The 23,144-nt window shown below is 40.1% G+C and overlaps 6 protein-coding genes and 1 pseudogene across 10 annotated transcripts; 3 read left to right on the top strand and 4 right to left on the bottom strand.

The window, feature by feature from the left end:
* Positions 1 to 446: 446 nt before the first annotated feature.
* Positions 447 to 5,734, top strand: LOC111805104 (uncharacterized). The gene is made up of 16 exons (XM_023689997.2): positions 447 to 988; positions 1,626 to 1,964; positions 2,060 to 2,203; positions 2,330 to 2,462; positions 2,548 to 2,735; positions 2,810 to 2,884; positions 2,987 to 3,079; positions 3,204 to 3,264; positions 3,395 to 3,727; positions 3,821 to 3,947; positions 4,035 to 4,134; positions 4,255 to 4,324; positions 4,401 to 4,553; positions 4,632 to 4,727; positions 4,843 to 5,162; positions 5,253 to 5,734. The coding sequence occupies exons 1-16, from the start codon at positions 905 to 907 to the stop codon at positions 5,496 to 5,498; spliced, it is 2,562 nt and encodes an 853-aa protein (XP_023545765.1). The 5' UTR covers positions 447 to 904; the 3' UTR covers positions 5,499 to 5,734.
* TLP-3 (thaumatin-like protein 3) lies at positions 5,721 to 8,363 on the bottom strand. 2 transcript variants are annotated; one of them, XM_087128161.1, is made up of 2 exons: positions 7,455 to 8,363; positions 5,721 to 6,790 (listed from the first exon to the last, which is right to left on the bottom strand). In XM_087128161.1, exons 1-2 carry the CDS (start codon positions 7,556 to 7,558, stop codon positions 6,103 to 6,105), a joined length of 792 nt encoding a protein of 263 aa, XP_086984287.1. In that variant the 5' UTR covers positions 7,559 to 8,363; the 3' UTR covers positions 5,721 to 6,102. The 2 variants fall into 2 exon arrangements, with proteins under 2 accessions (XP_086984287.1, XP_023545766.2); XM_023689998.2 differs by lacking the exon at positions 7,455 to 8,363 and adding an exon at positions 6,962 to 7,408 and having other exon boundaries at positions 5,721 to 6,785.
* Positions 8,325 to 10,592, bottom strand: LOC111805102 (putative 1-acyl-sn-glycerol-3-phosphate acyltransferase 4). 2 transcript variants are annotated; one of them, XM_023689996.2, is made up of 5 exons: positions 10,327 to 10,592; positions 9,505 to 10,104; positions 9,135 to 9,265; positions 8,726 to 8,994; positions 8,325 to 8,534 (listed from the first exon to the last, which is right to left on the bottom strand). In XM_023689996.2, the coding sequence occupies exons 2-5, from the start codon at positions 10,074 to 10,076 to the stop codon at positions 8,523 to 8,525; spliced, it is 984 nt and encodes a 327-aa protein (XP_023545764.2). In that variant the 5' UTR covers positions 10,077 to 10,104; positions 10,327 to 10,592; the 3' UTR covers positions 8,325 to 8,522. The 2 variants fall into 2 exon arrangements, with proteins under 2 accessions (XP_023545764.2, XP_023545763.2); XM_023689995.2 differs by having other exon boundaries at positions 8,533 to 8,994; positions 10,327 to 10,591.
* A 663-nt stretch (positions 10,593 to 11,255) lies between these two features.
* Positions 11,256 to 12,487, bottom strand: LOC111806167 (fatty acid elongase 3-like pseudogene; annotated as a pseudogene).
* Positions 12,488 to 13,219: 732 nt separating this feature from the next.
* LOC111805934 (uncharacterized) lies at positions 13,220 to 14,625 on the top strand. 2 transcript variants are annotated; one of them, XM_023691235.2, is made up of 2 exons: positions 13,220 to 13,367; positions 13,696 to 14,625. In XM_023691235.2, the coding sequence occupies exon 2, from the start codon at positions 13,711 to 13,713 to the stop codon at positions 14,401 to 14,403; it is 693 nt and encodes a 230-aa protein (XP_023547003.1). In that variant the 5' UTR covers positions 13,220 to 13,367; positions 13,696 to 13,710; the 3' UTR covers positions 14,404 to 14,625. The 2 variants fall into 2 exon arrangements, with proteins under 2 accessions (XP_023547003.1, XP_023547002.1); XM_023691234.2 differs by having other exon boundaries at positions 13,248 to 13,399.
* Positions 14,626 to 17,224: 2,599 nt separating this feature from the next.
* LOC111805993 (putative galacturonosyltransferase-like 1) lies at positions 17,225 to 19,299 on the top strand. 2 transcript variants are annotated; one of them, XR_015422916.1, is made up of 2 exons: positions 17,315 to 18,364; positions 19,160 to 19,299. XR_015422916.1 is itself a non-coding variant. In XM_023691309.2 (1 exon), the coding sequence occupies exon 1, from the start codon at positions 17,240 to 17,242 to the stop codon at positions 18,293 to 18,295; it is 1,056 nt and encodes a 351-aa protein (XP_023547077.1). In that variant the 5' UTR covers positions 17,225 to 17,239; the 3' UTR covers positions 18,296 to 18,592. The 2 variants fall into 2 exon arrangements, 1 of the variants encoding a protein (XP_023547077.1); XM_023691309.2 differs by lacking the exon at positions 19,160 to 19,299 and having other exon boundaries at positions 17,225 to 18,592.
* Positions 19,300 to 19,366: 67 nt separating this feature from the next.
* On the bottom strand, positions 19,367 to 23,140 carry LOC111805992 (protein DA1). Its single transcript, XM_023691307.2, has 12 exons — positions 22,693 to 23,140; positions 22,284 to 22,450; positions 21,965 to 22,055; positions 21,661 to 21,796; positions 21,420 to 21,540; positions 21,251 to 21,334; positions 20,995 to 21,114; positions 20,685 to 20,897; positions 20,538 to 20,600; positions 20,318 to 20,436; positions 19,916 to 19,974; positions 19,367 to 19,818 (listed from the first exon to the last, which is right to left on the bottom strand). The coding sequence occupies exons 2-12, from the start codon at positions 22,395 to 22,397 to the stop codon at positions 19,514 to 19,516; spliced, it is 1,425 nt and encodes a 474-aa protein (XP_023547075.1). The 5' UTR covers positions 22,398 to 22,450; positions 22,693 to 23,140; the 3' UTR covers positions 19,367 to 19,513.
* Between the last annotated feature and the right edge of the window lie 4 nt (positions 23,141 to 23,144).

Here is a 23,144-nt window from a genome sequence, read left to right as displayed (position 1 = left end):
AGAAAAGTTCATGAATTTTTTTTTATACCTAAAAAGTTAATATAACATTAAGTTAAATTTATTCATAATTAAAATATAATATTTTGAATTATAAATATTATTAATTTTATCTAAATTTATTTACTCCGAGCTATAACATGAGAATATAAAATTAAAATGGATAAGATGTTTTATTTTCATGGTTTTTCTTAAACATTCAATTATGTTTGGTTCAGAAAGGCCAAACCTTTATTTATTTAAATAAAAAGAACCTATACTTTATATGTAATAAATTATTAAATAACATAAATAATGATTTATAATATTGTACGGTAAGAGAGAGAAAGTGAGAGATGAAATGAAGAGAGAGAGAGACGTGACGGTAAGGTAAAATTGCCAGATATTTTTATAATTTCTTATGGCTTTAAATTTTTTTAAGTCGAAAAAATTGTTTTTTTAAGTGTAAAAAATTGATCTTCCCCACCCACCTCCACTTAATCCCTTCGATATTTTTTTGTATTCTCATGCGCTTTCCCAGTCACTGTTGTCCTTCTTCTCTTTCTTCATTTTTTTTTTTTCTCAGAGAGCTTTAAGGTGCTTGTTCTTCGGACCAAATTCGTGTTCTGGGTCGTTTATTCGTACCTTGACGAGCTCCAAATTTGATTAAGTCTAACAAATTCAACTGGGTCGGAGAAATCGAGGACACCCACCTTCCCATTTCTTCACCACTTGAGTTTTGAATCATTTCATCTTTTACTCCAAGAGGCTTGCTCTTTCCTGCCCATTTCTTCGTGGTTCGGTACATTTCTGGCTACTTGAAATGCAGAATAGCTTCTGGGTTTACTGGGTTTTGGAGCAGATCGGAGAATCGCCGGCGATTTGATGGGATTGATTCTGTTAGTGTTTGAGTCTTCTTCGACCCTTAATGGAGGAGACGATACGGTGTTGTTGTCTATGTACTGCTCGTAAATTTGATGCTAAGATCCGCTTCGCCGTTGTTCTTTTTGAGGTGAGCTCTTGTGGTGACTGATGTTTGTTTTTTTTAGTTATGTTTGGTGGGGAGTTGTTTTGGGTATGTTGGGGATTTTTAGGTTTAGGGTTTCTGTGGAGTTCATCTTCTGTAAATGGCAAAAATTCCTCGAGCTGTTCTTGGTTTGAAAACCATTGCCAGCGCACCTTTAAAGCTGTCTTCACCGTACGTTTTGTTCTTGGCAATTCAAGAAAACCGAACAGCTGTTAATTTGTTGTTCCTTTGCTTGTTTTCTGGGAAGTTTGGATTTTAGTAATGATTCGTAATTTGCCCATCTCTTATCTTCTTCTCTCTCTTCTCTCTCTCTTCCAGGAGTTCATTTATTTTACTTTTTAAGTCGAGGGGATTGAAAATTAATGCTTGAAACTGCTGTTTGAGGTTGAAGGATCTTTCTCCCACAAGTTAGGAGAAAGAATCGATGGTTTCCTCTAAGTTCAATTGGGTTTGAAGGATTTTTCTTGTTTGATCTGATTTCTGTAAGATCTCATTTTCGAGACAGGACATAAACAGAGCTGTGTTCATCAATCTTCAGAGAAATCTGGAGTTTAAGCTTAGTGTTTTTGTTTAGATTTTTCTGGGATTCATAATTTTCAGTTCATTTGTTGTTCTCTTTCAGATTTTGCTTCTTCTGGCTTTGGATGTTACATATGCTAAATCTGAAGATCATCAGCTGGAAAGGGGAGCTGAAAGCATTGTTTCACACTCCTGCATCCATGATCAGATACTCGAGCAAAAAAGGCGACCCGGGCTTAAAGTGTACTCGGTTTCCCCTCAAGTTTACGATGTCTCTGGCACGGCAAAACCCCTTCATAGAAGAGGTAGAGCATTGCTTGGAGCTTCAGAATTATCAGATCAGCAAAAAAATGTAAAACAACCTATCAGAATATATCTGAATTATGATGCTGTTGGTCACTCTCCTGATAGAGATTGTCAAAAAGTTGGTGACATTGTGAAGGTGAAACAGAACCTTGAAACTTCTCGACTAATTTCTCCGCCCAACACCGAGTTTCGATATTAACCATCGGTTTTCTGTGTCTGTGTTGTATTTAGCTTGGAGAACCTCCTGCCACTAGTTCCTTTCTGGGCTCGCCTTCTTGCAATCCTGACAGCAACCCTCCGATTACGGGCGACTGCTGGTATAATTGCACTTTAGACGATATCTCTGGGGAGGACAAAAGGCATCGCCTGTACAAGGTATTATGCACTTCATATCTATTTATCTACAATTCATTGGCATTGTTTATGTGTACATTGTTCATTAATTTTTCTTGGAGCATAAGCTCTGATGAGGAAAATGATTTAGAAGGCTTGCCAATGCAGGCTCTAGGTCAGACAGCAGATTGGTTTAGAAGAGCATTAGCCGTTGAGCCTGTGAAAGGGAGCTTGCGTCTAAGTGGATACTCGGCTTGTGGACAGGATGGAGGCGTGCAACTTCCACGTGAATACGTCGAAGGTATTTTAATCAGTTTTTTAAGATGCCCCTTGAAGGGAATATCTCTCTACATTTAGGCTGTAACCATTTTGTATGTCTCCTCCAGAGGGTATTCCCAATGCAGACTTGGTTCTGTTAGTGACCACAAGGCCTACCACTGGGAACACACTTGCTTGGGCTGTTGCATGCGAACGCGATCAATGGGGCCGTGCAATTGCAGGACATGTGAACGTTGCACCTCGGCATTTGACTGCCAAAGCGGAAACCTTACTTTCAGCTACTCTTATACACGAGGTTTGGTTTCATGCATAGTTTGGTTTAAAAAGTGTTATTATATTTTATTCATCGCCATGTTTCATCCATCACAGGTTATGCACGTCCTTGGTTTTGATCCACATGCCTTTGCCCATTTTAGAGACGAGAGGAAAAGAAGGCGTAGTAAGGTAAAATATAGCTAGTGTTATCTAACGCTTTCCCCTCTCTGAGAACGTTTAAACGGTTACGTACGACATGGAATTGACCTCTGAATTGATGTAATACATCAGGTAACAGAACAGGTCTTGGACGAAAGACTTGGGCGCACCGTGACTCGTGTGGTGCTTCCACGTGTAGTTATGCATTCAAGATATCATTATGGAGTGAGTGCTTCTTCTGTTCTTTCTGGTGTGCGTGCGTGACGAGTTCTGAAACTATTTGGAATGTCGTTGAGAATTTATAATTCTCGAAAACTAAATAACCAAGAACGCTTAATAACCTTGGCAGGCTTTTTCAAAGAATTTCACGGGTTTAGAGCTTGAAGACGGAGGAGGGCGTGGCACCTCAGGTTTTACTCGATTTTTTCTGCTACTTTTCTTCTACCTTCCCCCACTGAGTTCTTTATGACCCTGCTCATTCTCGTCAACCCGTTGTAGCCTTTTTCTCGAAACAAACATATAATTAATGTTCTATTTCAGGATCTCACTGGGAGAAAAGGCTTCTGATGAATGAAATTATGACGGGTTCAGTTGATACAAGATCTGTAGTCTCAAAAATGACTCTGGCTTTATTGGAAGACAGTGGATGGTACCAGGCCAACTATAGTATGGCTGATCGTCTCGATTGGGGCCGCAACCAGGGAAATGATTTTGTCATGTCCCCCTGCAATCTATGGAAGGGGGCATACCATTGCAACACGACACAGATGTCAGGATGTACATATAATAGGGAGGCAGAGGGTTACTGCCCGATTGTTAGCTATAATGGCGACCTCCCTCACTGGGCTCGATATTTTCCCCAACCGAACAAGGGTGAGTTTTAGTGTTAATCAACTATATCACATCTGCTGAATGAAGATTTTGTGAAACTGAAATTCCATCAACATGGTAATTTCTCTAATGTAGGTGGACAATCGTCATTGGCCGATTATTGTACTTACTTTGTGGCTTACTCGGATGGGTCGTGCACGGACACCAACAGTGCACGGGCACCAGACAGAATGTTAGGTGAAGTACGAGGAAGTAATTCAAGGTAAGATTGCTTATGGTTAATGCGCACTTCGGGTATGTAAGTGTATATAATCTGTTGTTAACAATGGCTCTTCTAATGGATATGCAGGTGTATGGCCTCATCCCTAGTCAGGACTGGGTTTGTAAGAGGGTCTATGACCCAAGGAAACGGCTGTTATCAGCATCGGTGCATTAACAATTCATTAGAGGTACTTCGGGAGTTTTGGCGTCGTATAGGACACATGATGTTATTTAAAATGTCACAGGCAAACGCGATCAGTTCCTAGTTAACTTGGTTTAAACAATCTGATTCGACCACGTTCTTGTAGGTGGCTGTTGATGGTATGTGGAAAGTATGTCCTGAAGCTGGTGGACTGGTTCAGTTCCCTGGCTTTAATGGTAAGTGCCCTACCCTTATTACTCATCTGTTTTCGGTCTAATGAATATAACGATCTATTTTACTTCGTTACTCTAGGTGAATTACTCTGCCCTGCATATCATGAACTTTGTAGCAAAGACTCGGTTTCGGTGCCGGGAAAGTGCCCGAATACTTGCAGTTTCAATGGAGATTGTGTGGATGGGAAGTGTTTTTGTTTTCTTGGCTATCATGGACATGATTGTAGCAAACGTGAGTATCTATTTCTTGTATAACTTCATCTTGTCTTTTGATATGCTTGCTTAGTTATACTTGTAAATTGATTTGCAGGATCTTGTCCTAACAACTGTAGTGGTCATGGGAGGTGTCTTTCTAATGGACTTTGTGAATGTGGAAATGGTTACACCGGCATCGACTGCTCCACCGGTAATTCTCTTCGGGCGTTTCTTGAACGTCTTCAACATTAATTTTACTTAATAATGAGATCAAGGATGTAATATTCTTTACTTGGTTCACTAAGTCAACTTTGGCATGTTCTCAGCTATTTGCGATGAGCAATGTAGCCTCCATGGAGGTGTCTGTGATAATGGCGTTTGCGAGTTTCGTTGTTCGGATTATGCTGGCTATTCGTGCCAGAACAGCTCCAGGCTTCTTTCGAGTCTCTCTGTTTGTAAAAGTGTATTGCAAAGGGATATGACTGGCCAACATTGTGCACCCAGTGAACTGAGTATACTACAGCAGCTCGAGGAAGTTGTTGTCATGCCGAATTACCACCGTTTGTTTCCCGGTGGTGCCCGGAAACTTTTTAACATCTTCGGTGGTAGCTACTGCGACGCAGCTGCAAAACAGTTGGCTTGCTGGGTACGTGGTCTCCGTCTTCAAACCACGCGCTATCTCTACATTTCTTCCTTCACCTGATATTTGGAGTTCATCTATTCTTTTTGTATGCAGATTTCGATACAAAAGTGTGACGAAGACGGCGACAACAGACTCCGAGTATGCCATTCGGCTTGTCAGTCATACAATCTAGCATGTGGGGCATCACTCGACTGCTCCGACCAGACCCTTTTCAACAGTGAGGAGGAAGGCGAAGGGCAGTGCACAGGGTCCGGTGAAATCAAACTGTCGTGGTTTAATCGACTACGCAGTAACTTATTCGTAAGTAACAGCTCGTCGAAAGGAAGGTCTGTAAAGTAAAATAGTTACTTGTAGTAGGGTGATGTCTTAACTTAGGGTAGAGTTGGGGAAGCAAATGCCCCTTAGATTTAGATTTTCAGTTGTGATCAGCCCAAAATGATTTGAGAAAAGAATTGGGTTGAGAAGTAAGTGGCTAAGTTGTAGGGCTTTCAAAGATGAAAGCTTTTTGTAGAGAGAATTTCCAAAGTGTATGAAACCCATGAGAGACAAAAAATGAGACAAAAAAAAAAAACAAAGAGTGAAGGTGGAAAAAGCTTTGTTCATGTATAACATAAATTGGCCGAAGGCCCTTCAAAGAGTACAAAGAAGAGAAAAAAAAATCTCTTTCTTTTAAGCATTTGAATTTCTACATACTCGAAATACCCGAAATGACTAAAGAATAATAGACGGAGAAAAATTCACTATGAGAAAGCTTCCTCGTCCCTGACCCAATTCGTGGACATCTACTAAATGGCTATGGACCGTGATAAGTGGCAGGGTAACTCCGAGCGTTTTTCAGATACGAATTTGAATAATATTTCTTCAAGAAATCAAACCAAGGTAGTGTTACTGTTTAATACTACAATGACTTGAAAGAGATTCATATAATTAAGAACATATGGGATCAACCGGACGGGCAAAAGCTAATGACGTAGTCCGATCCCTTACATGTGCAAGTGCTCGAAGCGTCGTCGTATGCGTAGCTGTACGCTGCCGGACATGCGTTCTTGAACATTTGTGAGTAAGGTGTTGGTGGGCATGTCTGCGGTGTCGAGTGGTCATCGGTGCAGCAGAATTCTGGCTTCATGAAGGCGGCGCAGGCGCTCCTGCAGGCTACGACGGAGCCCAAATCAGTCACTTGCAATTCCGATGGGCAGATTCTGTTCAAGTCCGTGACGCAGCCGGCGTACTGGCAGTTGCCGGTACCGCCGCTTGCCCGGACGCCGATGCCCACATTGTAGCCGTCGACGAGGCTAATGTCGTAAAAATCCATTTCGCCGCTGGTTGAGCCAATGGTGAATTCCGCCAGTGTGACTGGCGGCTCGCCACCGCCGATGCATTTAAGTGCGCCGCCGCAGTTACCCGTCTGGCATTTCCCATTGCCGGAGCTGTCGAAGTCGCAGCCAGTTCGTGCCCAGAACCGACCGGACCATCCCTGCGGAGCCGTCAGTTGTACAGAAGCACCGGGGGCCAGAGGGAAACCGCCGTCGCCAAGAACCGCCGCACCATTGCCGGAGAGCGTTCCCGGCCATAGCGTGTAGCTGCAATGATTCTGAAGCGTAAAAACAGTCGCAAAAGCGACATTTCCTGCAGCATTACACAACCCAATTGCAAAAAAGAATCCAAATCATCATCGAATTAACCAAAATCCATCATGAACACAAAAAAAAGAACCGATTTTAAACTACACCCATTTGATCAAAGCTGAAAACAAGAACAGAGAACAACAACCCAGACGGATTACGATTAACCACCAGCATTACCAAGTGAAAACACGACCAATAGAAGAAAAACACATAATGGGGAAGCCATTTTACAACAATCCAAGGAAGCCGCAGAGAGAAAAACAAGAATGTCAGGGAATTGGGTGCAAGAGAAACGCAGAAGAGAGCTCTGTATTTATATTGGTTAGTGATGGAAAAAGATATTTCAACCAATCTTTTCGTGAAGAGTAGAGATAATAGGAACAAAGAAGAAGCCACGTGGACAGTACATACTGAAAATAAAAGAATGGGGTATCAGTTTTAGCGTCAGTTTCAGCCCAATTAACCGAAATGGCAAAAAAATAGGGGTGAGGGCAGAGGGAGGTTGAAAATGGTGCTGTCGAGAGACGACATTGCGAGGCAGAAATAAAGAAGAACTGAGGTAATCGTGAATGCCGACATCCCCAGTTTATCCGAACAATCAGCCCACGAGCACAGAAGCGGTTAACAAAGGCATGTGCTGTGCCTCTTTCCAACTTTCACCCACCCCCCAAGAGAAGAAAGTTGGTGGGGTTTTTCAGAAATGGGCTTCCATCTGAATATTCTTCCATGGCCGTGTTGCAGGCATAGACAAGCAATCAAGGTAGGCCATGGCATTGGGTCTACCGCAGCTGGATGTTTGTTCGGTCACCTAACCTAATATCCATTGCTGGTTTGGAACTTTTAACAAACAGTTGGTGTGCGTGTGCATGTGTGGTAAATATCGTAACTTATCATCACACTTTCTGTTCCCATATCTTTGTCTCTGTTCTGATGCATAATGCGCGTTTTAGTTTCACCTTCTGAGATTGATCATTCCCTCTGGGGGGCCACCCATTTGCAAAATACAGTAATCTCCTTCTTTTGGGTTCTTTTTGCTCCCATTCCCATTCAAGTAATGAACTTGAAAAATCATCATCGTAAGATGAGAGTAGAGCAGGTAGAAATTCTCAACTAGGGTGCAACATCTCAAGCTTACCACTAGCAAACGGCTTCATGGTTTTAGAACGCTTCTGCTAAGAGGAGGTTTCCACACCCTAATGAGCAATGTTTTGTTCCCCTCTCCGACGGTAGGATCTCACAATCCACCCCCTTGGGGACCAGTATCTGGCACATCGCCCGATGTCTGGCTATGATACCATTTATAACCGCCCAAGCCCACCGCTAGCAAATGTTGTTCGTTTTGGCCCGTTACGTATCACCATCAGCCTCACGGTCTTAAAACGCCTATACTAAAAACAGGTTTCCACACCCTTATAAGAAATAGATCTCACTTAGGGTCTCCTTTCAGAGTTAGGATTTCGAATCCTACACGCAAGTGATTTTTGAAAGTAAAAGGCTATAGCCATAGATCATCAAGTGATGAAATATGGAAGAAAAAGGCTAAGCAAATGAGAAAGATATTAGAAGGTAATAAAGCTACAGGTACCCTTTTGTGCTCAGTTTCTGCCTGTCCATTTATAGGCCAAGAGACAGTAGAATCTAGAGAAGCAAAGATTTCATCAACTTATTCTACACGAAAACTCCATTCCAATCTAAGCAAAATAGTAGAGACATTTGCAAAAGCCCTGCACCAAAAGAATCATGTCGCATCCTGTAAAATGAATGTTATTCAGTGCTTTGTTTCTTGCTAATGAGCATTGACACCAAAAAGCTTAAACCTTGCTCTGGTTGTACTCTGAGATATGTAACGGAAGCAAGATATATACAAGATAAAGCTACATAAACTTTGAACCAAAATGAATAGAAAGTAAGGTAAGAAAATATGGCAGTCAAGGAAACGACCAGTATGAAGTTCATTGAGCACTTGAAGGCAGAAAGTTCTTCTTCAATTCTTGACTCAGGGAAACAGCCATTGGCCGTGAAATATGAGAGCAAGTGATCCTTGAGCTTGAATTTATCCATTAACCAAGCAGAAGCACCTTCATCTGATGCAGGGACCTCGCCAACGGGGATCCATTGAACATGAATGTGAACTTCTGAAGGACCGAGGCCAAAGACATTATCCGTAAAGGTAGGACACTGAGGCTTGTAGGCAATAGTCACATCATAAACTGCATAAATAGACTTAATTAGGGAAAAAGATGCAAAGCCAGGACCATAATCATGAGTCATAGTAACCATTGAAGAGCTACCATACTCTCAACCAACACAAACAAGAATATCGCTTCCACAATGCATAGAAGAAATGAACCTGCATCGAGGGAACCTCGTAGGGTTCGTAAGCAAGCACAAAAACCTCTTGCTTTTGGAAGTAGAACGTTTTTCAGCACCGGAAGTCCTACTTCAGCAGCATATGCTTGACTCTTCTTGCATTTTGCCTCCCTGCAAGTAACTTTCGTATGTGTCGTCAATTCGTTATGTGCAGACAGATCATAAAGAACAAAAGACAAGATTTCAAAGTTCAAATCTAGCTTCTAGATAAGGTGTAATTGGCAACCATACCATCAAGATTGAAGTGGTAATGGATGATTTTGACCAATACTATCCTTTCTTCGTTAGTAGAAGCATGCATTTAAACCCGAAAAAAATTGAATACGGTAGAAAAGGAATGGAAGGTATACGTAAAATCGGTTCCCTCAGGAAAAACAGCAAGCCACAAGGGATCTCGAGGATTTTTAAACGTCGAAAGTCGTCGGTATATAACCGGTTCATCGACTTCCCATTTCCTCTCAACAGGAATGAACTCCAAACTGTGGAATCCCCAACCAAAGAGAGGCAGCTTCATTAAGCTGCTTTTAAGGATGTATTTGATGCAGCCTAAGGACCCCTTTCGCAATGCAAAATCCCACAAATACATCCAATCAACTTCAGTTCTGTGGTTAGCAATTAACAAAACACGTTCATTTGCAGGAACATCATCCCCATAGAAGAAAACTTTAGTCCCATTTATCACTTCAAACAGAAAGGGCCACAGAGCCAACCAGAAACCAAAAACAATGGAAGTTGCCTTCCTACAGTAATGCAGACTGATAAGTCTTAAAGAGAGAGTGACTATAGGCGCAAAATACACTAAGAACATGAAGGCAGTGGACAAAAACACCGCTAAACAAATCACCCCTCTCATCAGCCTAAAAGGACTAAGAGATTTAAATTTTTGTGTCTTATCAGATTGCAGAGACGTAGAAGCATCCATTCTTCCAAGAATTTCCCTCCTAGAACGGCTGCAAACAAACACACGTTTATATCCGTTGATAGATTCGCAGTTTCTTCATCAAATCTAAAGAAATTCAAGACTCTAGTAGACATAAAGGATTCTATTGTAAAGAAAACACAAAAAAGCAATCACGAAAAGAAGATATTAATTTTAGAAACAAGAACAAATTTCAGAGTGTTGTTGAATTCAACAAATACAGATCTAAAACTGAGAAAAAGAGCCGAATTACCTCAGGAGATGGAAATCGAGATTTATCGGTGAGAACGAAAGTCGGTCGGCTCTCAAATTGCTTGCGAAACTGAAACTGGACGAGTTCTTATCCAAAGTAATGGAACAGGGAACCGGGAAAAATGGAAGATTGAGAAGAGACCAGAAAGAGGATTAGCGGAGGAGAGAGAGGGTAGAAAATATCAGATTTAACGGTATTGGTCTCAGGCGGCTTTGGGTTTAACGAAAGGCGGGGGTATGGGGAAGTGGAAAGGCTGCTTCTCGAACAAATTTTACCCCCAAACTATTAACCAGATTTTTAACCCAGCTTTAACTCTGGTTAGGTAACATCTCTAATTTTAGGCCACAAATTAGATTTTAAATACATCCCTAAATTTTAAATTTTAAATTTATTTCCATAATAGCATTCTATTTATTTATTTATTATTTTTTTTTTGTTTAAATAATGTTCATTGGTAATTAAAATGTGAGATATAGAAAATTGTGGATAAGACTAAATTAATAAAAACATCCTTAAAATTTTTAATTTTAAAAGTTTTAACGATTTAAGAAATAAACGATGGAATAGTCAACCTTTTGTTAAAAAAATATATATATATTTAGACTTTCAATTTTAAAAAATTCTTTTTGACTTTCAAAATGGTTCCAAAAATACTTTGAGTTTTCAAATTTTTTATTAATAAAACTCCAAAAACACCTTTAATTTTTTTTTATTTCAAAATATTTTCAATAACGAGAATATTCATAAATTGTAGATAGGTGTATTTGGAACGGCTTTGTTGATTACAGCAACAATAACGTCACCAACATGAGCATATCGTCGATTACTAGCCCCTATGATTCGAATACACATCAATTCTCGGGCTCCGTTGTTATCTGCTACACTCAAAAGGGTTTGAGGTTGAATCATATTATTTTGGAATCTTTTCATTCACGGCAAAGGTCAAAGTAAAAAAAAAAAAATCTTCCATTGTTTTTTTTTTCATCTCAAACAAAGACGGCTTTCCTTTGATTCTACATTTCTTTCCCGAAGTAATTAATTGGGTTCGTATAAGCATTTTTTATGCCGCTATTGAATTGGGTTCCAAAGTTTTCGTCTATACATTGATAAAGATTGTGTTAACGTTTCTAAGACGAGCAGTAGAGTCCTGAACTAAGCTCGACTAAACTTTGGAACTGTTAGTGCCATGATGACGAAGTTATTTTCTAGACACTCACACTACAAGATTATAAATAAAAAAACTTCACAATCATACCCCAATAAGTTGTCTTTGATTTAACAGAACAAACCCATTTCAGAATCTGGGTGGGTTCTTATGAATCCCATCGCAACGATTTTCCTTGTAGAACTTCACGAACAGCAAAAGAATGGCGGAATTAAGCACAGAGTTGCAGATCCAAGCGCCAATGCCATTGCACCCGCCTTTCAGAACGTGAAACAAAAACACCCCAAAATGGCAGAGCAAGTTGCAGGAAAGCAGAGCCGCCTGGCAATTGAGTACGAACCGGAAGCACGTGGCCAGGAGCCCGACGGACGTCAAGAACCGGTAGCCGTAGACGAGGAAATGGAGGAGGGTGGTAGAGAGAATCGCGAGGATTTGAAAAGACTGTGAAAATTCCAGCCAAAGGAAGGAAGTGAGGATGAGGATCGACTGGTTGAAGAGGTGAAAGAATGGGAGACGGCGGCGGCGGAGAACGGTCAAAAAGGTGCGGATTAGGTGGAGGAATCGGGAGAGGTAAAAAATGTACGACCAGAAGAACACGCGCCCAGAGGAGCGTGTGCCGATCGGGAAACAGAGCAGCCACTGAAACGGAGTGGTTTTGGTTCTGCTCCGCCGCCAGAGCCAGCGGGTGTCACGAATTTCCGCCGCGGCGGAGAGGAGGATTCCGGTGAAGACGACTGCCGAGATTACGGCCATGGAGAGACTATGGATGGCCGGAATGGGGCCGAGTGGGACCTGGCGAACGCGGCGTAGGAGGATCATTAGAAGATGGAGGATGACAGCGGCAACGACGTAGAAGGTGACGGCGGCGACGAGGAAGGGCCACGTGGAGCCCCATGATTGGGAGTGGCTCCAACGGAAGTTGACAATGGAAGGGTGCTCGGATAGCCAATATCGCAGCATGGGAACCGTCGGCATTGGAATTTTGGGCGTTTCGCAATAAACCCAATTTGAGTACGTAGTTATATTAATAACAACTGAAAAGGAAAATTAAAAAAAAAAAGAAAAAATCATTTATTTCCAAAATGGACAAATATGAATATTAAAATTAATTTTAAATAAACGACACCGACTTCTAAATTGGGTGATTTGAGGAGGCAAAGACGGTTGGTTTGGTGGGATCAAATTTATCACCATATTATTGTCTTTTGAAAATAAAAAAATAAAATAATTTTGTTTTATCTTTTTCACGTCAACTAATACCAACCCACAAGGGCATTTTTGTCATTATTTTGGTGACGATACTCAATTTATTCATCACCGACCTATGCTATTTTTTAAGGTCAGGAGTTCAAATTTTCGTATCTTTATACACCTTACAAATATAATATTAAACAACAATTTAAATAAGAGTTTTTTTTTTTTTTTTTTTTTTTTTTTGTCTGTATTACTAATATTTATTTTAACCTTTGGTTAATTGGACACATTTTTTTAAACTATTTTCAAATAAATTAAATATATTAATTTTATAATTTTTATTTGGTAACGTGACGGAATATATTAATTACAAAATGTTGAGAATAGGTAATTTATCTAGTTTTATAGGATAAAATTGGTTTTATCCGCATATTTATCCCACTGCGAGTATAGGACAACTATACTCTCTTTTGCAGCCGTTAATAGTTTGAAGATATAATCAGTAATCTTATGACACGTGGGAACAAGTGGACGAGCAGGGTGAAAGTGTAAGTCACGCAGTGAATATTGTTTATGGTACGGCCGCGAGAAGCTTCCAATTTCGAACGTATATTTTTTGGTTTCCGTCAAATGCGTTCGTCTTCGGGTTCAGATTTGTTCTTTGATCGATATCGGAACGCAGGTATCGAGTGGTTTGTTCTTGTTAATCAGTAGGTTCGTTTCATTTTTCCGATTCTTTTTGTAATTGTATCTTAATTTCTGAGTTTATTTTTAAGTTGGATTCCTTCCGTTGAATTTGATTCGCTTGGTCTCCGTTTGGGGACTTCTTCCTAGGATTCGAGATTATCTTGTATATTTGTCCTACTTGTATTGTTGTGCTGGTGGATCATTGTTATGATGGTTGATTCTCTTTAGATTTTCCAATTGGTTTCTGTTGGTAGAAGGATTTGTTCCGATTGAGTTTGTGGATTTTGTTCATCTCAATTTCGTGGTGTAATGTGATTAAATAGGTAGGGTGTGCAGATATGGCGAGCGGGTTTGGGGAATCGACAAGTAGGCAACCCCAAGGCCCTTCTTATTCCGATAACAATGGTGATGCTAGTAATTTTGAATGCAATATTTGCCTGGATTTAGCTCAGGATCCTATTGTAACCCTATGCGGTCATCTTTTCTGTTGGCCATGCCTTTACAAGTGGCTGCACATTCATTCCCATCCCCAGGAATGTCCAGTTTGCAAGGCTCTCATAGAAGAACAAAAATTGGTTCCCTTATATGGTAGGGGAAAGACATCGACCGACCCGAGATCGAAAAGTATTCCTGGAATCAATATTCCTAATCGTCCTGCTGGACAGAGACCTGAAGCAGCAGGCCCTCCCCCAGAACCGAATCCTTTTCCCCACAATGGGTTTGGATTCATGGGAGGTCTTGGCGGGTTTGCCCCAATGGCATCGACGAGGTTTGGCAATTTCACTTTGTCTGCGGCTTTTGGTGGTCTTGTCCCATCTTTATTCAACTTTCAGATGCATGGATATGCAGATCCAAGCATGTATGGTGCAGGTGCTAACGTTCCATATGGTTTTCCTAACATGTTTCATGGTAGCCATGGTCACGCCCATGGCTACTATCACCATCTCCGTCAAGGTCAGCAAGATTATTACCTGAAGCGGCTGCTTTTGTTTATTGGTTTCTGTGTTCTTCTTGCCCTAATCTGGCAATAGATGAAAGGAGGGTCCTTAAGGGCTTATATTACTTCGTGGTGTTTAGTGAATTCAGTCTCTAATGTAATAATTCAAAAAGATCTGCTATTACATTGCCTTGATATCTCATTATTCGTCCTGATTAGTCATACTGTTTGTTGAAATGGACATCGGCTTTTTGAGTTCGGCATGATGAACATCAGCTGACATGCTTATGCAATTGTATTTGAAGGTTTTCATTTACGCACATATATACACATTTACTTGCTGACCAACAAATGCAGTTACATGCAGATGAACAAGACATGCTCTGGTTGCTCAATCTCCCTAAGATGACTTGTTTGTAAGTGGTTTCTCAGGTGTTCGTTTTATGTGTTTCCTTTTTTATTTTTGGTCAATATAGCATATCCTGAGTTTTGATGAAGTTAAGGGGCAAATGGGGTTGCAGCTGCACATGGTATAAATATTACCTGAAACTTGGTTATTTAGTTGTTGTTGTATCCATGTCTATTGTTCTTATAATTCTCCAATTCTTCAATTCCAGCTGTTAATGTTTGAATTTTAGTCTTGCACTAGCTTCATGCAACATTGACAGCATACTAAAGCAAGAAGCAGGATCAGGATCATTCCCTGTTACCGTGCTGGGAACCAGTAGTTCAAGATCCTTTTGGTTTAATTTATAGGGAACTAACTACCGGGAAGAGAGATCTTTGAGCTGGATGATGCTTGACCATGTTTATCTGAATAGTGGAGAGTAGAGATTCCATATTGGTTGGAGAGAGAACCCATTTTAGTTGGAGAGGAGAATAAAGCATTCCTTATAAGGGTATGGAAATCTCTCTCTAGTAGACGCATTTTAAAATTGTGAGGCTGATTGCGATATGTAACGGGCCAAAATGGACAATATCTACTAGCGGTGGGCTTGGACTGTTACAAATCAGAGCCAGGCTCCGGACGGTGTGCCAGCGAGAACGCTGGACTTCTAGAGGGGGTAGATTGTGAGATCTTACATTAGTTGGAGAGGAGAACAAAGCATTTGTAAGAGTGTGGAAACATCTCCCTAGTAGAAGGTTTTACAACTGTGAGATTGATGACAATACGTAACAGACCAAAGTTGATAATATCTACCCACGGTAGACTTGAGTTGTTACAAAGTACTTGCCATTGTTAGACTTGTATGATACGCTCAATTGTCTGAAGTTTTTTTTTTTTTTTTTACTCAAGGTTAGCATTTAGATCTATGGTGGATTTTCTTACTCATGGTTTATGCTGTTACTTTTGTTATTGCTCATCTTTTGTTGGCCAGAGCATATGGAAATTATTCAGGATGTCTGTTTCTTAGATTTTTTCTAGAGGAGTCAACGGGGTAAGTTGGGGACAAAGGAAGGCCTCCGGCCGTGCTCCCTAGTCAATCCGGTTACCAAATTTTGTGGGGATTAGAACATGAAAGCTTGCCTTCCCCCTGCCCAAAATGGAGATTCTTGGGCCGTCACTGGTTGACATCCCTGCCATAGATGTAAAGAGTTTTCTTTTTCTTTTTTTTTTTTTTTTTTAAATCTCATAATTATTTGTCTTATTTGTTTAGTCTCTGATAACGTTCACTTGATACATTGGGAATATATATTCATTGTATCTTTTCTTATGTGATTATTATTATTAAATTGACTAAATTTAACATTTATTAAAAGTAAAACTAAAAAAGTATATAGGTTGGCCATTAATTTATAGTTTGTGGCAAAAAGTATATTATTATAGGCTTGAAAACTAGGGTGGCTAAGCTGTAATTACCTAAATTCTCAGGTCTCTTTTAATATCATTTTATTCTTTTCATTTTCTGTTCACTACGCTTTTAGAACCACTTTTAAAAATCTTCTTCTTTAGTTGAATGATTGACTATTATTTTCGAAACTTTCTTCAATTTATATTGGAAACAAAGAAAATTAGTGAACAATATGATTTCTAACAATAGATTAAAGAAACCAGTATCAACTTAGACCCTGAATAAAATTATTTTTATTTGAGGAGCAAAGTATAATATGTTCTAAAACATAGGACATCTAAATTGATTAAAGTATTAGGAATAATTTTATATTTATCCTTCCTTGACTAACCAATTTTATTATTTTGTGATTTTGATTTAGTGGTAAAATTACATCACAAACAACGTCATCACATGCTTATAAATTTAGAATATTAAATAATTTTTTAAAAAAAGGTACCCACTACTCAACACCATGTGAATACGACATGTCGATTGTCACCTTTCTGGACGAATGTTACGTGCATGTAAAAAAAGCACAAATATTACCTCCGCCTTTTACCCCCACCTACTTTTACTTACCCTTTTCCCTTCTGTGTTTGTTTTTTTAAGCCTTCAAAATATTCTCTCTTTTTTTTTTTCCACTCTAAATTATAATTAACTAAATGTTATGATATTTAATAATTTTATAGAAGCCTTTAAATTGATATTAATATTTTTAACATTTTTCTTATCACAAATAGATTAGTAAATATTGACTATTTCAAATTTATTAAAGTCCCAAATTAGGAAGGAGAGAGATGAAATATTTGACATTAAAACGCAAGTTAAATTGTTATTTATTTTCAATTTAAATTTAAATATAATATAAATAATTTTAGAAGTTATTTATTTATATACAAAACTCAACGAGAATTGTTTTAATTTTTAATTTTTAATTTTTAATTTTTAATTTTTGTGGAATATTTTGTGAAACCATATTTGAAAGCTAAAGCAACTCACCACCGGCCCGTCCCTATCTCTCTCATTCTCACCTTACTCATAAAACCCATCTTTTACATTTCCTACTTTCCTCAATCATTCTCGCCGCCCGCCGCGATGTTCGAACCACCACCACCTCCGCCGCCGCCCTCCCTTCTCTTCCTTTTCTTCTTCTTCTTCTTCATTTCGTCCATAACCGCCGCCGATGCCATTGCTGTATTCAAGGAGGCCCCCCAATTCTATAACTCCCCGGACTGCCCCTTGGTCGTCACTGGCGAGGAAAACGGTAACCGACTTTGCTCATACGACGGCATCCACGTGGCGATGACATTGGACACCGCATACATCCGAGGGTCCATGGCGGCCGTCCTCTCCGTTCTGCAACATTCCACTTGCCCCCAAAATGTAATATTCCATTTCGTTTCCTCTGCCTCTGCAAACGCGTCGGATCTACGCGCCACCATTTCCTCCTCCTTTCCATACCTGAAATTCCAAATCTACCCGTTCGACGACGACGCCGTGTCTCGTCTGATCTCCACCTCCATCCGATCGGCTCTGGATTGCCCTTTGAATTACGCGCGTAGTTACTTGGCCGACCTCCTTCCTCTCTGTGTCCGTCGTGTCGTCTATCTCGATTCCGATCTAATCCTCGTCGACGACATCGCGAATCTCGCTAATACCCCTCTAAACGATGCCGTTTTAGCCGCCCCGGAGTACTGCAACGCCAATTTCACCTACTATTTCACTCCCACATTCTGGTCCAATCCCTCTCTGTCTCTCACCTTCGCCAATCGCAACCCCTGTTATTTCAACACCGGCGTCATGGTCATCGACCTCGCCCGGTGGCGCCTCGGCGATTTCACCGCCAAAATCGAGGAATGGATGGAGCTTCAGAAGCGGATAAGGATCTACGAGCTGGGATCTCTGCCGCCATTCATGCTCGTTTTCGCCGGAAACATTGCCCCCGTGGACCACCGCTGGAACCAACACGGTCTCGGCGGTGACAATTTCCGGGGACTCTGTCGAGATCTACACCCCGGTCCAGTGAGCCTACTGCATTGGAGCGGAAAGGGGAAGCCATGGGCCCGGCTCGATGCGAACCGGCCGTGTCCATTGGATGCTTTGTGGGTCCCTTATGATCTGTTGCAAACTCCATTTTCATTGGAGTCTTGATTAGTTGAAGCTCCTCGAAACGGCCTCGTTTTTAGGATTACAGAGGAAGGCGACGGCTGTCCGGAGAAGGTACGATTGTCCGGCTGTCCGGAAATGTTGAGCTTAATTTTGAGGTAAAAATAAAAAATAAAAATAATAATAATAATAATAAAGGATAACAGGAGACTTAATATTTGAGAAGATACACAGAATCCGTATGAATTATCTGTATAATTGTATTCAAAAGCTTGTATAGTTCACGTTTTTCATTTTCTTATAAACATTTTTAAATAAAAAAGAAAATTGGTCATAATGCCACTGTATTGCCCCCTCTAATTTCCCAATAATAAATACTTTTCCACCATTAATTCTAATTAATTGCCTCCCACATTTTTTTTATTTTTTATTTTTAGTCATCAAATAATTAAAATATATATATTTAGAACCATAGGAATGGGATTAGTCAGTAAATAAATAAGAATGTGGTAAGTGGTAACTCTCAGAGTTGGGTGGTGAGAGACACTGTTTGGCTGCAGGCTAAATCATATCTATTATCCCGGATTACGCACTCTTAACTACCGCATCCAAACAATACTTTTCGTCTAAGCTATGAAAGAAAGAACCTTTTGGGCTTCTTTTGGGCTCCTTTTGGGCTTGGGTGGCGATTTCATGGGCTTTTCTGTCTCAGTTTTAAGATCCATGGGCTTCTCTTTACCATTATATTGGGCTGGGCTTCTACATATTATGCTCAGCTTGATATTTTAGTATATTGGGCTGGGCTTCTGGTTCTTACAAACAATTTTCTTTTTCTTTTTTTCTTTTTTTCTTTTTTTTTTCTCTCTTTATATTTTTCTAATTTTACTTTTGGTATTATGTTCATCGTAGCTATGCAAAAAAGGAAAATTTAGGATCCTTTAAAGCCACGCCGACGAGTACCCAGGTTCCGTAACATGCGAGGATCTAAAATTTGCAAATGGGTTTGAAGAATTGGATCTCCACCCTGGTATGACATTGCTCGTGTCGTTCAGAAGCAACAACGGTGACTATTGTCGTATGGCGAGCGTGATCAATACAATGGTAGAAGAGAGGGAGAGACAAATGTGAAACTATAAGCATTAAAATAAATGAATCTAATTAACTTACTCATTTGGCCTTAGCTGTAAATATGGAAGGCCAAGAAAAGAAATGAAGAAATGAAAAGAATCGAAATGGTTTAAGGAAGGGAACAGATGTCCAGTTTCAATGAGGAAAGGTTCCAGTCATTTGAATATGATCCAGAGTACTCCGAAGACCGTATTTGTTCACAGCCATCTGCCCAGCCCTGAATCCATCTCCATACACTGGGGACATGTCTGACTCTATCTGATGTTTAAACAACTCCCCAAGTTTTCTCTCAAATTTAGACATTCTTTTTCCAGCACCCGAGTACGAGGTCGACGCGACATTGTTGTAAGCTTGGCTAGACGTGAGCTCGGCACTCAGCCACATGTGTGCTAGAACTTGACAGATACCTTCTTCCACGTCTTGACTTAGAGTTCGAAAACCTTTGAAAACCATTGTATCAGAATATCAAACAACAGAACATGGATATAGAGTGTTGAGGATTATTTTTTTGTCTAATCCAAATGAAATAAAACGCACCTTTAAGACGTAGCCATGCGTGCATCATCTCGTGAGCTAAAATCGACCCGGTAAGCAACCTGTGAACGTCAAGAATCCCAGATGGGTAAGACACACAAGAACTAATATTACCATTATGTCAGTATTTTGGATCCTGCTCTAAATTTGTTGCTTAAAAATTGCACATAACGTAGCTGCTAAATGCTCCATACAATAAATAAGCAATCGATGGTTCTGATACTATTTGTAACAGCTCGAGCCCACCGCTAGTAGATATTTTTCTTATTAGGCTTTCCCTTTTCGGACTTCCCCTCAAGGTTTATAAAACATGTGTGCTGGAGAGAAGTTTCCACACCCTTATAAGGAATGCTTCGTTCTCCTCTCCAACCAGCGTGGGATCTCAAAATGCAGATTATTACATACCTAGGAAGACCAAACAGGATCAGAATTGCAGTGACCTCACAATGGCGTGTTAATTTGTAGGGCTCTGACATCGTGCTCGTTGCTCGATTTCCCCTTTCATATCTAGGCCGCCTAAGAACCTGCGAGTTTTTAGATGAGTTGAGTTAAGTCTCTAGTTTTTTGTGCTTTGATCAATGAACAACTTGGTTCATAACCCAAAAAAAGGAGGACAAATTCTTACAGTGCTGATGGTTTGTTCCTCTGAAAGACACAGTCCTCTTGTCTCGGGGATATGATAATGACCCTAACAAGGACAACAAAAATCAACACAGATTCCCAATACTTACTTAAGAACCAAACATTACAGCTAAAGGGGTTGTTTAGTTACATGTTTTTCGCCTTCTCTCGCTTCGTTTAGTGCTTGCCTTTCGACCAAAAGCAACGGAACATCCTGCTCTACTTTCATATTCAAACTATCATAAAATGCTTGTATCTCGCAATACAGAGGTTGACATTCGTTTGTGTCCATGATCGTAGAGTCGAGACACTCGAGGCAAAGCTTTCGACCATCATGAAGTGAAATATACTTAACGTCTCGTGGCTGGTAAATACAAAACATCCAACACTTCGGTCAAGAATTTATGGAAATCAAGATTTTCTTGAAGAACTTAGAGACAGACAGTATTTCGACCACTGACCTCCATTCGTTCACAACTGCAACATCGAGGAGTGGCATCATATTCGTGAGACGGGCAGTATTTCTGTATCCAGAAAGGGTGCGCCCTATATTCAATAAGACCAGTAGGATTTGTTGGAATCTGTTCATGAGACACATATCCCAAATCCCAACACCAATTGACTATGAGTACATATTTGATGAAAAACATAGAATGCTCACTCTTTTACCAGACAAGCTCATGAAAGCAGCTGAGTTAAAAGTTAGAAAGTACTTACAAAGTGCTTGCAAACATCACATTTTGGGTGATAACTCTCCTTGTAGCAAGATTTATGATAAGGAAAATTCCCAGAAGTAGAAAACTATAAGAAGGAACGGTAACGTCTTGTCAGCTAGAGCCACGAAAAATACGTTTAACTCTGGAATGATGCAGATAACATTGTTCACCTCATAGTCTGATATCGGGACGTTGCAAGCACGACAACGGAAACATTCTGGATGCCAAAATGAATTCAGGCAGCTCAAGTAACGTCCATAGCGAATCTCATTATAGCAGCCAGCACATATCCTAACAAGAATCAAGACTTCAATAAAGAAACGAAAAGGTTCACAAGCACGAAGGTCTCGAAATTTTGTGTTCTTAGCAATTAAATAGATTCAAAAGCAGAAGAAGTTGATATTGAGGTACCTGGAACCAAATTGATATTGAGGTAGATAAGGTTGATATGCATTTCCGCTTGTATATTGTGGAGGAGGCTCAAAGTTGAGGCTTTCTTGTACTGCTTTGGCTAGCAGTTCATCTTCTTCCAATTGATAATCACGATCTATCAAGAGTTTCAAGAACTAACACATTATAGTGTATCACAATATACAAATCGTCTTCGAAACAACCTAAGATGTGTATGTGTACCGCTAAAGTATCGGACTCCCATGTGCCAAATCCTATATTCTTGTGTAAATTAGACATAGGAACATGAACACACTGCACTCACCAATCACATTATTTGCCTTCTGACTCTCTTCTACAAGAGAAAGTGCTATTGCACGATCGATGTCTTCGTTCTCGTTTTCGGACCATAATCCCTGTTATCAAATTCCCACCACAGTACGTTAGAATGGCGAGGTAATGAGATAGAAGATTCAACGAAACTCAGGAGTTCCAACATTAAAAATAAGTCCACTGCTAATAGATATTGTCCTCTTTGGACTATAGGAAGAGGTTTCCACACCCTTACGAGGAATGCTTCGTTCCCCTCTCCAACCGATGTTGTTGGTTCAAAAAGAGATGATTGTAAGTAGTGTTCCCATCACCTCCGAAGTCGAGGGCAGACGAGAATTTGGATCCTCCTCGAGCTCGGTTTGGTAATTCCTTCCAGTTATTTTATCTCCAGATCCAACTTTCAAAATTTTGCTTAGCCAACCCATGGCGTTTACTCTTATCTGCCTCTTATCTGCCCATGATCAATCAAAAACTTTACCTGGGAAAACCGCAGCCAATAAAACGATGAAAGAAAAGCACATAAATATAGGCATGGATCCTTCAGTATATCCCTCTAATCGTAAGTTTCAGCTATACAACAATCATCAAATCAATACAACCATTTAAACCAATACGAAATTCAAACAAGAACAAATCTCCACAAAAGAAAATACCAAATCCATCAACATCCCTAAAATATGGTTGAAATTGAATTGGTTGTTTGAGATGAATGTAACTCACCTCCAGAAATCAACGAAGAAGCTGCAAGAATGGCGGAAGCAGGAGAGACCCAGATAAGAAAACGATCCCAAATCGCTAAAAGAAACCCAGAATTACGCAGTAATCAGAGAATCCAATCCGTCTGGTAAGCGAAGAAAGTATTGAGGTAGGAAAAAGGAGAGCGATATAATTGTTGAAATCAGGTAATTTTGTAAATAAAACAGAGAGAAAGAAGAGTTGAAGGCTATTCTAACATTCATACATCAGCAAAAGGAATACGGCGAAGCAGACACGCAAAGATGGGTTGAGAAATTCAAAGTCAAAGAATGGGATTTAGGCGTATTAACCTAAACCCAATAGGGAATGACGAAGGAACATCAAACCCAGTTGGGAAAAATCAAAGAGTTTAATGCTTAGAAGACATATATACAACGTGGGGGCCCCAACCACAATAAACCCCAAAAGGGTTCTAA

This window comes from Cucurbita pepo, chromosome 11 (genome assembly GCF_057944985.1).
Source record: "Cucurbita pepo subsp. pepo isolate OVF chromosome 11, ASM5794498v1, whole genome shotgun sequence".
NCBI lineage: Eukaryota > Viridiplantae > Streptophyta > Magnoliopsida > Cucurbitales > Cucurbitaceae > Cucurbita > Cucurbita pepo.
Note: the sequence above shows the minus strand (reverse complement) of the source record. Positions and strands in the feature narration are given on the sequence as shown.

Excerpts from the sequence above, each read along its gene's own strand:
- LOC111805104 (XM_023689997.2), top strand. The coding sequence starts at position 905 with ATGGAGGAGACGATACGGTGTTGTTGTCTATGTACTGCTCGTAAATTT. Across the intron at positions 3,080-3,203 it reads ATTCAAGATATCATTATGGA|GCTTTTTCAAAGAATTTCAC; the intron begins GTGAGTGCTTCT and ends TAACCTTGGCAG. Across the intron at positions 4,554-4,631 it reads TGGACATGATTGTAGCAAAC|GATCTTGTCCTAACAACTGT; the intron begins GTGAGTATCTAT and ends ATTGATTTGCAG.
- TLP-3 (XM_087128161.1), bottom strand. The coding sequence starts at position 7,558 with ATGCCATGGCCTACCTTGATTGCTTGTCTATGCCTGCAACACGGCCAT. Across the intron at positions 6,791-7,454 it reads CCCCACCAACTTTCTTCTCT|TGCAGGAAATGTCGCTTTTG; the intron begins TGGGGGGTGGGT and ends GTTGTGTAATGC.
- LOC111805102 (XM_023689995.2), bottom strand. The coding sequence starts at position 10,076 with ATGGATGCTTCTACGTCTCTGCAATCTGATAAGACACAAAAATTTAAA. Across the intron at positions 9,266-9,504 it reads CCTGAGGGAACCGATTTTAC|GGAGGCAAAATGCAAGAAGA; the intron begins GTATACCTTCCA and ends AGTTACTTGCAG. Across the intron at positions 8,995-9,134 it reads ACGAGGTTCCCTCGATGCAG|TTTATGATGTGACTATTGCC; the intron begins GTTCATTTCTTC and ends CTATTTATGCAG.
- LOC111805934 (XM_023691235.2), top strand. The coding sequence starts at position 13,711 with ATGGCGAGCGGGTTTGGGGAATCGACAAGTAGGCAACCCCAAGGCCCT.
- LOC111805993 (XM_023691309.2), top strand. The coding sequence starts at position 17,240 with ATGTTCGAACCACCACCACCTCCGCCGCCGCCCTCCCTTCTCTTCCTT.
- LOC111805992 (XM_023691307.2), bottom strand. The coding sequence starts at position 22,397 with ATGGGTTGGCTAAGCAAAATTTTGAAAGTTGGATCTGGAGATAAAATA. Across the intron at positions 21,541-21,660 it reads CAATATCAATTTGGTTCCAG|GATATGTGCTGGCTGCTATA; the intron begins GTACCTCAATAT and ends GATTCTTGTTAG. Across the intron at positions 19,975-20,317 it reads ATCCTGTTTGGTCTTCCTAG|GTTGCTTACCGGGTCGATTT; the intron begins GTATGTAATAAT and ends TGACGTTCACAG.